Source organism: Lethenteron reissneri, chromosome 71 (genome assembly GCF_015708825.2).
Source record: "Lethenteron reissneri isolate LAM-NWPU_2019-01 chromosome 71, ASM1570882v1, whole genome shotgun sequence".
Taxonomy (NCBI): Eukaryota; Metazoa; Chordata; class Hyperoartia; order Petromyzontiformes; family Petromyzontidae; genus Lethenteron; species Lethenteron reissneri.
The window spans coordinates 960,835-976,655 of record NC_083849.1 but is presented as its reverse complement, the minus strand read 5'-3'; the positions used below and the strand labels follow the sequence as shown (position 1 = coordinate 976,655).

Genomic DNA, 15,821 nt, shown 5'->3' with positions numbered 1-15,821 from the left:
CCTCATCTCTCTCTCTCTTTCTCTCTGGTACTATCTGCTGTCCTCAGATGAGATTGCCGCCCTACTCACACAGGACTATGTAAGCCGAGTCAAACGGCCAATTGAATCGTCCCAATATGTGCGCGACCCGTTGTGCAACACGTTACCCTACTCATCTTCTTGGTTCTTTCGGTAAAGTCACGTAGAATGGAAATAATAAAATAATAAGAATAAAACATTATAAAATAATTCTCACGACGTTTCGGCCACAACGCAAGCAGCCGTCCTCAGGTGAAGAACAGGTCTGTCGGAAAGACAGCGTCTTATTATTTTATTGTTTCCCTTCTACGTGACTTTACCGAAAGAACCAAGAAGATGAATCCCTGCAGTCACGAAAGCTTTAAATCGTGTTTTAAGATGTTCAGATGTTAAGCTTTTGTTAAGATGTTAAGTTAAGATGTTAAGATGTGTTCAGATATTCTTGGTTCTTTCGGTAAAGTCACGTAGAAGGGAAATAATAAAATAATAAGAATAAAACATTATAAAATAATTCTCACGACGTTTCGGCCACAACGCAAGCAGCCGTCCGCAGGTGGAGAACAGGTCTGTCGTGTAGACAGAGTCTGAATGACACTTCAGGCTTGGAGCGACTACTTAAGCTGGGATGGAGGGGGGAAGGGCGCCTTGACAAAGTAATTTGCATATCAAGAGGAATTTAGCATATTTATGGCAAATGCAGATATGCGATTAGTACTACTTGTGAAATGCGTAGGAGGTTATGGCGGGGGGTTTAAAGTCATTATGCCCGTGCATTTTGCAGGATTAGCAGCAACAAAGGGAGGGGATAGGAGTAACATTTCCATTCTACGTGATGACTTTACCGAAAGAACCAAGAAGATGAATCCCTGCAGTCACGAAAGAAGCTTTAAATCGAAAGTTACTCTACTGTCGCGCAGCTACTCGCTCAGATGCGGGCAAAGCAGTCGAGGGCGACTGACGATTTACAAGCTGCGCTATTGGCGATGTAGAAGCCGCGCTATTGACTTCGAGAGCCATTCAGCTCTTGCACAATGATCTATCAAGCGTGGACTGTGGCTTAAGGGACAAAGAGGCCAGTGGAGACGGGTTAAGTGAAAGCTCAGGACCAGCCTGGTCGGAGTAATAACAATGGTCACACTTCTTCTTGATTCTTTCGGTAAAGTCACGTAGAAGGGAAGTAATAAAATAATAAAAATAAAACATAATAAAATAATTCTCACGACGTTTCGGCCACAATGCAAGCAGCCGTCCTCAGGTGGAGAGGACGGCTGCTTGCGTCGTGAGAATTATTTTATGTTTAATTGTTATTATTTTATTATTTCCATTCTACGTGACTTTACCGAAAGAACCAAGAAGATGAATCCCTGCAGTCACGAAAGCTTTAAATCGAAACTGGTCACACTTTTGTCTGGCATAAGGTATTCCAAAGGTTTTAAGGTAATTTTGGGGTGCTGATTCCAAATCTGGCATCAGTTTTTGTCTATCACATCAGGTTTTTGAGATATCAAATATTGCATTTTCAATAAAAACTGCAGAAGAAAAATATTAAATAAATGTGGATATCTACATAAAATGATATTATAAACACACTATCCTAAAAATACAGCACCATATTTTAACACTAAAGCAGTCACTGACTCGCAACAACTTGCAATCATAAGTGAGAGTTAATTTCGGGTAAAATCAATAAAAATGGGTGATGCCGATAGCATAAAAATGAGATGTGATAGAGCAAATCTGAGATCAGATTTGGAATCGGCACCCTGAAATTAGTCTAGAACAGCTGCCGGGTACGGGTAGGGTACGGGTATCGGGTACCCGGTTGCGACCTCTGGGATGAAGCCATGTTGCAGGCGCGGGTGGGTTGATTCTAGGAACTTGAATTGTGAGAAGAGACAAGACGTTGGGAAATGAGTGACAAACGGTGACTCACCAGTGACTCACGGCCTACCCGTACCCGGCCGCACCAGGGTCGCAAATGGGTACCCGTACCCTACCCGTACCCTACCCGTACCCGTACCCGTACCCTACCCGTACCCGTACCCTACCCGAAATGAGTGACAAACGGTGACTCACCAGTGACTCACGGCCTACCCGTACACGTACCCGGCCGCACCAGGGTCGCAAACGGCTACCCGTACCCGGCCGGGTAATGGTAGCCGGGTATCGGGTAGGGTACGGGTATCGGGTACCCGGTTGCGACCTCTGCCATCCACCCCCTCGTGTGCCGTGCCGCTATTTATCGATGCTCACTAACAGCACGTGCCCCAAGTCTGTTGAGGCTAAACCGGGGAATCTTGCACTTTTGAGTGTGAAGTATTTAAGTGCACCTGTGTGTGTGAGACCAGATCTGTATAGTTTTAATGACACCGAGTCTTGATTTCTAGAACATCTTGTGATCTGGATAATACGGTAAACGCCACGGGAACTTTCGTGGCGATAACATTTGGAACGGGATTAAGAAAGATGCATTACACAAACCCTCGACATCATCCCTCCCCGTACACATCCAGCCTCTTGTCCATCGACTGGCGTGCGATGTCACTTGAGCACACTTCACCACGCTGGTCAGTGCAGATCGCTGAAGACGGGGAGCATACGTAAGCGAACAGTACAATGGATTTCGCTACTCCATGCTTCCCACAATTTAGCCCTGCACCAGGTACTCGCACAGAGGCCCCACGAACAATTCAGATAATCGTCACCGGTGGCGATCGTGAGGGGGGGGGGGGAGGAATCTAACTCGGGTCGCGGGGTTCGTAGCGCAGGGTGCTAACCACTGCGCCACTACTCCCCAATTAAACTCCTTTAAAACAGAAGGGGCTCAAACATGTCAACACACAGGAGCCTTGTGAATATGATTGCCGAGGGGTGGGGAACGTCCGGCCCTCGGGCCGTATGATGCCCGCGAAATCATTTGGGTCTGGCCCTGCCAAGGCAACCGCAGACGGGACTCGAAATTCAATAATTCTAGGAGCAAACCTGGAAAAGCAGTTGCGAGTAGCAACAACATCATCAACACCAGCAGCTAACATCATCACACGCCTCGCCAGAGAGAAGCAGTTCCAGCCATCGCATTATGGGTGAGTTAATGAAACGTTTGACCAAATATAACGGGCTAATTTTGAAGTTGATAATTTTGTATGGCCCGCGAATGATGTTATATAAATATCCAAGTGGCACTTGGCAGAAAAAAAGGTTCCCCACCCCTGTTCTAGACACATTGACGAGCGCCGTTGTTACAATGGCAACACTGTCGTCAAGACGACACCGCCTGTGTGAGTGTACATTGTCTAAGTGTGCTCACTGCCAGGGTACCCACCATGGCAGCGTTGTCTCTGACACGCAATCGCCCAGACTCATGCACTCACCAATTCAATCACACCGTGTGCGTTAATGTCTGTGTGTCACTCTGCCTCCATGTCTGTGTTTGTACCCATCGACCCACCTACTCACCCACCCCTTCACTCATTCACCCCTCACTCACTCGGCCACCCCTTCTCTTATTCACTAACTCCCTCATCCACCCACTTACTCATTCCCCCCCCCCACTCTCACCCACCCACCCCCTCACCGTCTCACTTACCCATCCACCCCTAACTCACCACCCACTTATTCATTCACTCATTCACTCACCCACTAATTCATCCACCCACTCACCCCCTAATTCATCCACCTACCCACCCACCCACTCACCCACCCACTCACTCACCCACCCACTCACCCACTCACTCACCCACTCACTCCCTCCCTCACTCACTCACTCCCTCCCTCACTCACTCCCTCCCTCCCTCACTCCCTCACTCATTCCTCCACCCACCCACCCACCACCGGCCCTCGCTAGGAGCACCCACAGTGGAAGTCCCCGTGCTCGGGGCGGTATCCCACGCACGCCATGTGGAACCAGGCGTCGCACGCGTCGCACTGCACCCAGTCCAGCGTCTCATCCTGCGGGCGCAGGCAGCGGCGCGCGGCGCAAGCCTCCCCGCCGCCCCCCCCCACCGCGACCACAGGCACCGCCGCCGCCGCGGCCACCGCCCCCTCCTCCTCCTCGTCACTCTCCTCGTCCTCCTCTTCAACCGTGCCTCCACCGCCAAGGCCCCTCGCCGTGTTCCACACCGAACCGCGCGCAGGCACGGCCGCGTCCTTCGCCGTGCTTGTCACGGCGTCCTTCGCCCCCGCCGCTCCGACAGGGCTCCTGACGGCCGCCACAGCTTTCCTTGACGCCGCTGGGCTCTTTGCCGCCGTTGCCGCGAGCGACGGCGGCGGGGCCCTGCCGGAGAGGCTCCAGCCGAGGGATACGGGCGGCGGCCGGGCGAGCGACTTGGGGACGCTGACGGGAGACGGCGCCGTCTTGGAGGAAGAACTTGGGGTCCTGGCGAGCGACGCCGGCGATGGCGCCGCCGCCGCCGGCGCCGCCAGTGGAGAGGAGTTCTTTCTGGGGCGGCCGCGCGGTCTCCTGAGATGTCAGGGGTCAGTCGCACGGTGCAGGGGTGAGTGAGTGGGAGACGGTGCAGGAGTGAGTGAGTGAGTGAGTGAGCGAGCGAGCGAGCGAGCGAGCGAGTGAGTGAGCGAGTGAGTGGGGCACGGTGCAGGGGTGAGTGAGCGAGTGAGTGAGTGAGTGGGGCACGGTGCAGGGGTGAGCGAGTGAGTGAGTGAGTGAGCGAGTGAGTGAGTGAGACATGGTGCAGGGGTGAGTGAGTGAGTGAGTGAGCGAGTGAGTGAGTGAGCGAGTGAGTGAGTGAGTGAGCGAGTGAGTGGGGCACGGTGCAGGGGTGAGCGAGTGAGCGAGTGAGTGGGGCACGGTGCAGGGGTGAGCGAGTGAACGAGTGAGTGGGGCACGGTGCAGGGGTGAGCGAGTGAGCGAGTAAGTGGGGCACGGTGCAAGGGTGAGCGAGTGAGTGAGTGAGTGGGGCACGGTGCAGGGGTGAGCGAGTGAGCGAGTGAGTGGGGCACGGTGCAGGGGTGAGCGAGTGAGTGAGTGAGTGAGCGAGTGAGTGAGTGAGACATGGTGCAGGGGTGAGTGAGCGAGTGAGTGAGCGAGTGAGTGAGTGAGCGAGTGAGTGAGTGAGTGAGCGAGTGAGTGGGGCACGGTGCAGGGGTGAGCGAGTGAGCGAGTGAGTGGGGCACGGTGCAGGGGTGAGCGAGTGAACGAGTGAGTGGGGCACGGTGCAGGGGTGAGCGAGTGAGCGAGTAAGTGGGGCACGGTGCAAGGGTGAGCGAGTGAGTGAGTGAGTGGGGCACGGTGCAGGGGTGAGCGAGTGAGCGAGTGAGTGGGGCACGGTGCAGGGGTGAGCGAGTGAGCGAGTGAGTGGGGCACGGTGCAGGGGTGAGCGAGTGAACGAGTGAGTGGGGCACGGTGCAGGGGTGAGCGAGTGAGCGCGTGCTGAGCGTGCGATGACGAGTGGGTGAGCACGTGAACGGACGAGTGAAGGGTGGTTGGGTTGGGCGAGCAAGTTGAGAGTGAACCAATAAGCGTGCGAGTGAAAGCGGCGGGCGGGTGAACAGGTGAAGACTTAGTGAAGAGTCGAATTGCATGTCGGTTGTGACCAGGCCGAGTGCGGTGTTCCCAGCACAGCCATTACGACCCACCCCCCACCCTTACCCAGTTCCGGTGGTGCGCTGGCAGCTCCCAGCATTCCTCCTGGCGCCTCCACTTCCTCTGTGGGCTCCGCGCCCCCCCTGAGGTCTCCCCGCACCCCCCCCACATCCCGCTGTGCGCGACTCCATCAAGCGCCGCTCCCAACCCCGTCCCTCCATCGTCTCCTCCTCCTCCTCCTTCACCACCTCCTCCTCCTCCTCCTCGTCATTACCACTGGCACCGTCACCGTCGTCCTCATCGTCGTCCTCATCATCATCGTCGGACGAGGAGCGAGACCGCGGCGACGGTGGCGGCGATGGCGACGACGACGACGGCGGCGGCGATCGTGACAATCCCTCCGAGAGGAGCCTCCGGGTCACCGCGACCTCTGGGCAGCGGAGGTCGCGGTGGGGTCGGCTGGCGGTGACCTCCGTGTCCAGGTCGCGCCGCACCGTGTGCACCGGCTTGCGCTGCCGCTTGCGGGGGGGCGCCAGCAGGGGGTCTGTGCGTGCGGGGGGTGGGGGTGGGAGGGCAGAGGAGGGGGGAGAGGGGTGGTCGTGTTAGGGTTACTGGTAGGAGAATGGAGTTGGTGTTCGGGATAGTGATAGTGGTAATGTGTTTGAGTAGTGATAGTCTAAGGGGTAGTGTTAATGTGATGTGACAGTGTTATGGGTAGTGTTAATGTGTTATGAGTAGTGATAGTGTAAGGTGTAGTGTTAATGTGTTGTGACAGTGTTATGGGTAGTGATAGTGTAAGGTGTAGTGTTAATGTGTTGTGAAAGTGTTATGGGTAGTGTTAATGTGTTATGAGTAGTGATAGTGTAAGGTGTAGTGTTAATGTGTTGTGACAGTGTTATGGGTAGTGATAGTGTGTTATGACTAGTGATAGTGTTAGGGGTCGTATTAGGAGATGGTGGTAGTGATAGGAGTGTTGCGAGTGGTACTTATCGTGGTGGTGGTGTTAGTGAAAGGAGTTTGGGGTCGTGTCATTAATAAGTGTTTGGGTTATGGAAGTGTTGGAGGTAGTCTTAGTGTTAGTAGTGGAAGTAGTGTTTGTTAGGGGTCCTGTTAGTGTTACGTGTTAGTGTCAGTGTTAGTATGAAGGGACTGTGCCTGTAATAGTGATAATAGTAGTGATAGAAGTGGTGTGTGTGGGGTAGTTGTAATGGTGGTGTGAGTGATAGGAATTCGGTGTCAGTGTATGGGTTATGTTAGTGTCAGCGCTTGGGGTAGCGTCCGTGCGCACAATTAGTGTCAGGCAGAGGTTGCAAACGGGTTTTGATTCCTTACCCGTACCCGGCCGCACCAGGGTCGCAAATGGGTACCCGTACCCGGCCGGGTACGGGTACCCGTTCCCTACCCGTACCCTAGCCAAAATCAGTGACAAACGGTGACTCACCAGTGACTCACGGCCTACCCGTACCCGAACACACCAGGGTCGAAAAAGGCTACCCATACCTGGCCGGGTACGGGTAGCCGGGTATCAGGTAGGGTACGGGTATCGGGTACCCGGTTGCGACCTCTGGTGTCAGGCATCGCGGTGAGCGAAAATTCTGGCGATAGGATGCGGTGGTGTCAGCAATGGTGCGAGTGCCGACGTTCGTGGTTACGCACGGTGCAACCACGGCACCGCCGGCCACCGGCGAATCGCACCGACCGACGCTGTGAATCCACGACCCTCGGCGGTTACCACTCGCCACCCCTCCGGTGAAACTGCCACACTCACCCGACTCGGAAGCCGGCCGCTGCCTACGCTGCTGCTGCTGCTGCTGTTGCTGCTGTTGCTGCTGCTGCTGTTCCGTGCCGGCTGAGTCGGTGTGGCCCACCGGGTCGGCGGGAGTGGCGGCGGCGGCGGCGCCGTTGACGCCGCGACCAGGGTGGTAGGTGAGCGAGGATGCCTGAAGCTTGCTGATGCTGCCGATGGAGGTGAGGATGAGGGCGCGTGGCGGCGGTGCCGGCGTCGGTGTCACCGGCGTCGCCGGGGCCGGGGGCGTCGCCGCCGCCGTGGCGGGAGGCGTGGCCGGCGCGGAGTGGCGGCGACGCGGCGAGCAGCTGGACATCGGGATCGCGTCGAAGTCGTCCGGCCTCACGTCCACCTGGGGTCAACACGAGGCGGACGGGGGGTAAGGGTAGATAGGAGACGAGGGGTGGGGAGAGGAGGTGAGGAGAGAGGAGATGGGTAGTAGGGGAGGAGATAGCTGGAGGTAGGGAGGAGAGAGAGGTGTGGGGAGAGAGGTGAAGAGGAGGTGGAGGAGGGAGAATAATAAAGGAGCAGGAGAGGGGAGACTGAACTTAGTAAAAAATTAACCCGTAAAAACAAAGTTTTTCACTATAAATCCTTTATATGCGTGGCATCGGTTTTATTTTATTATTCATTTCTGTTTTTCTTGAGTAAGAGTTTCATTTTTATCACATTGCTATTTTAAATTAAATATGACATTTTTTTTTTCCTAAAAAGTGGAAAATTTAGCAAAAAAAATTTTCACGAAAATAAATTGTCAGCTCAATTGATCACGGGAAGTGGGTTAAAAAACGACCAAAAGATTTGCACGGTCGTAAGCGCGTAAGCAAGCAAGCAAGTGAACTTAATATAAAGGATTTAAAAATGTTTGAATAGACACATACTAAATCTCGATTTAAAACTTTGCGTGACTGCAGGGATTCATATTCTTGGTTCTTTCGGTAAAGTCACGTAGAAGGGAAATAATTAAATAATATTGATATAAAGCAATCAAATATTATTTTATTACTAAATAACAATATTATTTTATTATTTCCCTTCTACGTGTCTTTACCGAAAGAACCAACAATATACATACATACTGTCTAGCGATACAACATGTTTGGTCTTCCATAATCCTATATCATTGTAACCTATATTAATCCTATACAATGATAAAGATCCCCCGTATAGCCTTAACAAGCAATTGGGGCAAGTGCTGTTAGTGTGTAGCAGCAGCGCCTATGGAGGCCAGCACTAAGCACAAGGGGGTGGGTGGCCAGCACCTAGCCCGCTCGGCCAGTGGCGATGTTTACTGCACACCGGACCAGATACTCATTTGACCGGTTCAGATAATTGATCATCACTCGTGTTGATGGTGGCGGCCGTGAGCAGGAATCGAACTTGAGTCTTTGCAGGGTTCGTAGCGCAACGTAGCGCTAACCGCTGCACCACCGCTCTCCATTAATCCTAGACACCCGTCGCAAGGCAGAGGTCGCAACCGGGTACCCGATACCCGTACCCTACCCGATACCCGGCTACCCGTACCCAGCCGGGTACGGGTACCTGTTTGCGACCCTGGTGCGGCCGGGTACGGGTAGGCCGTGAGTCACTGGTGAGTAACCGTTTGTCACTCATTTCCCAACGTCTTGTCTCTTCTCACAATTCAGGTTCCTAGAATCAACCCACCCGCGCCTGCAACGTGGCTTCATCCCAGAGTTCGCAATCAGGTACCCGATACCCGTTACCCTGCCCGTACCCGGCTGGGTACGGGTAGGGTACGGGTACGGCCGGGTATGGGTACCCGTTTGCGACCCTGGTGCGGCTGGGTACGGGTAAGGAATCAAAACCCGTTTGTGACCTCTGTCGCAAGGCAAGATGAACGAGGCGATCCGGCAGAGCATCAAGCGCTGCTCTTGTTTTCATCGCCAATTTCGCGAATAAAAGTAGAGGCGGTGGTGGTTGTGTTCTGTTGTGGATGAGGAGGAGGATGAGGAGGAGGAATCTCTGCACCTTTTGGAACAGGAAGAGGAACTCTGAGTCGGCGCCGCGAGCGTTGGTCTGAGCGGGGCCCAGCAACACCGTGTCTCCATCGTGCAGCTCCACCCGGTGCCCCCGCTCCACTCGCCGCTCGTTCACACTCGTGCCTGCGCACGCAGAGACGCGGGGACGCGGGCAGAGACGCGGGGACACACGCAGAGAGAGAGAGAGAGACACGTTACTCATTCGTACCGGTGCCTGGGCAGAGACACGCGGCACGCACAGAGACACGGGGGATCGTTGACACTTCGTGTCTGCACACGCAGAGACACGCGGCACGCGCAGAGACACGGTGATCAATCACACCGATGCCTGCACGCAAACCGAGACACGGAAACACAAGCGGAGACACGGCAGCACCCAGAGACACAGCGATGATTTACACTCACGCTTGTACACACAGAGACACAGGGATGCGGGCAGAGACACAGGGACACACGCAGAGAGAGAGAGAGAGACACGTTACTCATTCGTACCGGTGCCTGGGCAGAGACACGCGGCACGCGCAGAGACACGATAGTGAGTGATGTGATAAACAAAAACTGATGACAGATTTGGAATCAGCACCCCAAAATTACCGTAAAAGTGTGTTGACCAGTGTTATGGAAGACCAGACATGTTGTATCGCTATATACAGTATGCATGTATATTCTTGGTTCTTTCGGGTAAAGTCACGTAGAAGGGAAATAATAAAATAATATGTTATATAATAATAAAATATTGTATTATATTAATATTATTTTATTATTTCCCTTCTACGTGACTTTACCGAAAGAACCAAGAATACGAATCCCTGCAGTCACGCAAAGTTTTAAATCAAGATTTAGTATGTATATATTGAAACATTTTTACTAAGTTTAGTCTTCCCTCTCCTGCTCCTTCATTATTCTCCCTCCACCTCCTCCACCACCTCCTCTCCTCACCTCCTCTCCCCACCCCTCGTCTCCCATCTACCCTTACCCCCCGTCCGCCTCGTGTTGACCCCAGGTGGACGTGAGGCCGGACGACTTCGACGGGATCCCAATGTCCAGCTGCTCGCTGCGTCGCCGCCACTCCGCGCCACCCTCTCGCTCAAATCATTCACCCTCTCGCTCAAATAATTCACCCTCTCGCTCAAATCATTCACCCTCTCGCTCAAATAATTCACCCACTCGCTCAAATCATTCACCCTCTCGCTCAAATAATTCACCCTCTCGCTCAAATCATTCACCCACTCACTCAAATAATTCACCCTCTCGCTCAAATCATTCACCCACTCACTCAAATCATTCACCCTCTCACTCAAATCATTCACCCTCTCGCTCAGATCATTCACCCTCTCGCTCAAATAATTCACCCTCTCGCTCAAATCATTCACCCTCTCGCTCAAATAATTCACCCTCTCGCTCAAATAATTCACCCTCTCGCTCAAATAATTCACCCACTCACTCAAATAATTCACCCTCTCGCTCAAATCATTCACCCACTCACTCAAATAATTCACCCTCTCGCTCAAATCATTCACCCTCTCGCTCAAATCATTCACCCTCTCGCTCAAATCATTCACCCTCTCGCTCAAATAATTCACCCACTCGCTCAAATAATTCACCCTCTCGCTCAAATCATTCACCCTCTCGCTCAAATCATTCACCCACTCGCTCAAATAATTCACCCTCTCGCTCAAATCATTTACCCACTCGCTCAAATAATTCACCCTCTCGCTCAAATCATTTACCCACTCGCTCAAATAATTCACCCACTCGCTCAAATCATTTACCCACTCGCTCAAATAATTCACCCACTCACTCAAATCATTCACCCACTCGCTCAAATAATTCACCCACTCGCTCAAATAATTCACCCACTCGCTCAAATAATTCACCCACTCACTCAAATCATTCACCCTCTCACTCAAATCATTCACCCTCTCGCTCAAATCATTCACCCACTCGCTCAGATCATTCACCCTCTCGCTCAGATCATTCACCCTCTCGCTCAAATCATTCACCCACTCGCTCAAATAATTCACCCACTCGCTCAAATAATTCACCCACTCGCTCAAATCATTCACCCACTCGCTCAAATCATTCACCCACTCGCTCAAATCATTCACCCACTCGCTCAAATCATTCACCCGCTCGCTCAAATCATTCAACCACTCGCTCAAATAATTCACCCTCTCGCTCAAATCATTCACCCACTCGCTCAGATCATTCACCCACTCGCTCAAATCATTCACCCACTCGCTCAAATCATTCACCCACTCACTCAAATCATTCACCCACTCGCTCAAATCATTCACCCACTCGCTCAAATAATTCACCCTCTCGCTCAAATAATTCACCCACTCGCTCAGATCATTCACCCACTCGCTCACGCAAACGAGACTCATCGACCCTGCCTCTCGCTCTCTCTTGAGAGAGAAGAGCTCTGACCCTGGCTACAATAACATCAACCTGAACTTGCATTAGTCACTCACCGGGGCCGCGCCTGACCCGTGCCCTCCCAGTTTCGCCAAACTGTGCCTCAAAAATAATAACATCGCTCACCCCCCGCGTAGCAATGCAGTCATTTCTGTGTGTGCTATGAAGGACCGTTGCCCGAAACGTCGTCGGTTATATATTCTAAACGTCATTTTTTGTTTACGTGTTGACGGAGTGTTGTTGTTGTCAGTGGCCGGATGCATTCGGCTTGCAATGTCAGAGCATGGATGATGACGATGGTGACACACGCATACAAAGATCCCCCGTGTAGCCTCAACAGACTGCAGCGGGCAAGTGCTGTTAGTAGCGAGCAGCAGCAACAACGACGACGACGATCTCCATTCGTGTCACCACGGCGCTCGTGCCAGGCTAGGTGCACTTTCGATCAGAATATTTATTTCCACCGCAGGAATCCGATGAGCTATGAAGCTCTTTCGCACAGACGTCCAGGCGCCTGTGCCAGGCTAGGTGCACACAACCCGTGGCCTTCCGTCAGCAGCGAGCCTCACGCGTGCACCTAGCCTGGCACGGAGCGCCGCGGTGTCACCACCAAGACAAAGGTCCCCCAGGTAGCCTATAACAGACTGCAGGGGCAAGTGCTATTAGTAGCCAGCAGCAGCTACACACAGACAAAGGTCCCCCAGGTAGCCTCTAACAGACTGCAGGGGCAAGTGCTGTTAGTCGCGAGTAGCAGCAGCTACACACAGACAAAGGTCCCCCAGGTAGCCTCTAACAGACTGCAGGGGCAAGTGATGTTAGTAGCGAGCAGCAGCAGCTACACACAGACAAAGGTCCCCCAGGTAGCCTCTAACAGACTGCAGGGGCAAGTGCTGTTAGTAGCGAGTAGCAGCTACACACAAAGGTCCCCCAGGTAGCCTCTAACAGACTGCAGGGGCAAGTGCTGTTAGTAGCGAGTAGCAGCAGCTACACAGACAAAGGTCCCCCAGATAGCCTCTAACAGACTGCAGGGGCAAGTGCTGTTAGTGACGAGTAGCAGCAGCTACACACAGACAAAGGTCCCCCAGGTAGCCTCTAACAGACTGCAGGGGCAAGTGCTGTTCGTAGCGAGCAGCAGCTACACACACAGACAAAGGTCCCCCAGGTAGCCTCTAACAGACCTGCAGGGGCAAGTGCTGTCAGTAGCGAGTAGCAGCAGCTACACACAGACAAAGGTCCCCCAGGTAGCATCTAACAGACTGCAGGGGCAAGTGCTGTTAGTAGCGAGTAGCAGCACCTACACACAAAGGTCCCCCAGGTAGCCTCTAACAGACTGCAGGGGCAAGTGCTGTTAGCAGCGAGTAGCAGCTACACACAAAGGTCCCCCAGGTAGCCTCTAACAGACTGCAGGGGCAAGTGCTGTTAGTGACGAGCAGCAGCAGCTACACACAGACAAAGGTTCCCCAGGTAGCCTCTAACAGACTGCAGGGGCAAGTGCTGTTAGTAGCGAGTAGCAGCAGCTACACACAGACAAAGGTCCCCCAGGTAGCCTCTAACAGACTGCAGGGGCAAGTGCTGTTAGTGACGAGTAGCAGCAGCTACACACAGACAAAGGTCCCCCAGGTAGCCTCTAACAGACTGCAGAGGCAAGTGCTGTTAGTGACGAGCAGCAGCAGCTACACACAGACAAAGGTCCCCCAGGTAGCCTCTAACAGACTGCAGGGGCAAGTGCTGTTAGTGACGAGCAGCAGCAGCTACACACAGACAAAGGTCCCCCAGGTAGCCTCTAACAGACTGTAGGGGCAAGTGCTGTTAGTGACGAGCAGCAGCAGCTACACACAGACAAAGGTCCCCCAGGTAGCCTCTAACAGACTGCAGGGGCAAGTGCTGTTAGTGACGAGCAGCAGCAGCTACACACAGACAAAGGTCCCCCAGGTAGCCTCTAACAGACTGCAGAGGCAAGTGCTGTTAGTGACGAGCAGCAGCAGCTACACACAGACAAAGGTCCCCCAGGTAGCCTCTAACAGACTGCAGGGGCAAGTGCTGTTAGTGACGAGCAGCAGCAGCTACACACAGACAAAGGTCCCCCAGGTAGCCTCTAACAGACTGCAGGGGCAAGTGCTGTTAGTGACGAGTAGCAGCAGCTACACACAGACAAAGGTCCCCCAGGTAGCCTCTAACAGACTGCAGAGGCAAGTGCTGTTAGTGACGAGCAGCAGCAGCTACACACAGACAAAGGTCCCCCAGGTAGCCTCTAACAGACTGCAGGGGCAAGTGCTGTTAGTGACGAGCAGCAGCAGCTACACACAGACAAAGGTCCCCCAGGTAGCCTCTAACAGACTGCAGGGGCAAGTGCTGTTAGTGAAGAGTAGCAGCAGCTACACAGACAAAGGTCCCCCAGGTAGCCTCTAACGGACTGTAGGGGCAAGTGCTGTTAGTGAAGAGTAGCAGCAGCTACACAGACAAAGGTCCCCCAGGTAGCCTCTAACAGACTGCAGGGGCAAGTGCTGTCAGTAGAGAGTAGCAGCAGCTACACACAGACAAAGGTCCCCCAGGTAGCCTCTAACAGAAGGGGCAAGTGCTGTTAGTAGCGCTGTGGTCACACGAGGGGGCGGGGGTGGGTGGCCAGAAACCACGGCCGCCTTTGTCTCCCTCTACGGCGATGCTTTCTAACACACACAACACACACTGCGCCGGGTGAACTCGTTTGAGGCCGAGTCGACCTAGGGGAGGAGGACGCCCACAGGATCGGTGGAGTTTTAGTGGAGTTGGTAGGCCGAGTTGGTAGCGCGGCGTTGACCACAACGACGCCACACACCGCTCGCTCACCGCTGGAGCTGTGGTCCGTGATGTAGACCCGGTACCTCCTCGCCCCCGCACCGCGACCATTGCCGCAGCGTTCGGCCGTGAGGGAGGCGTGGAGACGCGACAGCAGCGCGGGCCGCGACGCCGAGCGAAGGCAAACGTGGACGCGGCCCTCAGCGCGGCCCAGATCGGCCGAGCAGCGCTCGCCGCCCGGCACGAACGTGTAGAGGTCGCGCACGCCGTGGCCAGACGCCGGCGCGCCGATGCGAAGCAGTTGGAAACAAGGCTGAACGTGGGGGGACATGGTTTACCTCAGGTTTTTTTTATTTTTAAAATCTCCCTCAGGAGTTTTTTTTTTTAATTCGACAACACTCTCAGGCCGCCATGACGGTTCGTCTTTGAAATTTGGCGGGAAAAAAACGGGGTGGGGAGGGCCCCCCCCCCCCCCGCGGGGGGAGAGAAACGCGCGGGAAACTTCGGCCGCGCGCGCGCGCAGGTGGGGCAACTCGCGCTCCCATTGGTCGGCGCCTCGCGCGAAGCCCCGCCCCCCTCGGCGCCGATTGGTCGACTCGGTGTTGCCGAGGCGGGGGGGGGTGAGGAAACGAGACGCGGGAAACGAGCGCGTGGGGTGGGGGTTGCCTTACCCCTGGCCCCGCCCCCCCCGGCCCTCTGCCGCTGTGATTGGATGAGAGGGACCCAGATGGGGCGGGGCAGTCAGTCGGTTTAAGTTCCCGCCACTGGAGGTTCACGGGGGGGGGGGCGGTGTGAGGGCTGCGTTTAAATAATAATAATAAAATAACATCCACCAACGTTACAACAAAAATGCACAGTATAATATAACTTTCTATACAATGTAAATATATTTTGTTCAGTCAATAGCCCATCCCGTGTGTTATAAGGGCCCATTGTCGGGAACGTCAATTATAATGCTCCTTGTAAGGTCACGGTGTTATTATTTCTCTTTCAAATAATTGCGGCGGCTGATTGGCCGGAGGGGACCAATGGGCGGGGAAAGTTAAAGCTCCACCCACTTAACGCTGATTGGTTGGAGGAGACCAGTGGGCGTGGCAATCTTTAGCCACCCCCCCTTTTAGTGGGCGGGGGGAGTTAAAGCTCCACCCACTTAACGCTGATTGGCTAGAGGGGGCCAGTGGGCGTGGTATTTTTATCCACACCCCCCCTTTTAGTGGGCGGGGAAAGTATTGAAGCTCCACCCACTTAACACTGATTGGTTGGAGGGGGCCAGTGGGCGTGGCAA

At 53.9% G+C, this 15,821-nt stretch overlaps 1 protein-coding gene across 1 annotated transcript; it reads right to left on the bottom strand.

Annotated features, from left to right (window-relative positions):
* Positions 1-1,336: 1,336 nt before the first annotated feature.
* Positions 1,337-14,955, bottom strand: TCF19 (transcription factor 19). Its single transcript, XM_061580063.1, has 6 exons — positions 14,588-14,955; positions 9,333-9,466; positions 7,326-7,695; positions 5,806-6,101; positions 5,624-5,757; positions 1,337-4,477 (listed from the first exon to the last, which is right to left on the bottom strand). Exons 1-6 carry the CDS (start codon positions 14,865-14,867, stop codon positions 3,859-3,861), a joined length of 1,833 nt encoding a protein of 610 aa, XP_061436047.1. The 5' UTR covers positions 14,868-14,955; the 3' UTR covers positions 1,337-3,858.
* Between the last annotated feature and the right edge of the window lie 866 nt (positions 14,956-15,821).

Excerpts from the sequence above, each read along its gene's own strand:
- TCF19 (XM_061580063.1), bottom strand. The coding sequence starts at position 14,867 with ATGTCCCCCCACGTTCAGCCTTGTTTCCAACTGCTTCGCATCGGCGCG. Across the intron at positions 9,467-14,587 it reads CACGGACCACAGCTCCAGCG|GCACGAGTGTGAACGAGCGG; the intron begins GTGAGCGAGCGG and ends CTGCGTGCGCAG. Across the intron at positions 6,102-7,325 it reads GCGGCCGGCTTCCGAGTCGG|ACCCCCTGCTGGCGCCCCCC; the intron begins GTGAGTGTGGCA and ends CCGCACGCACAG.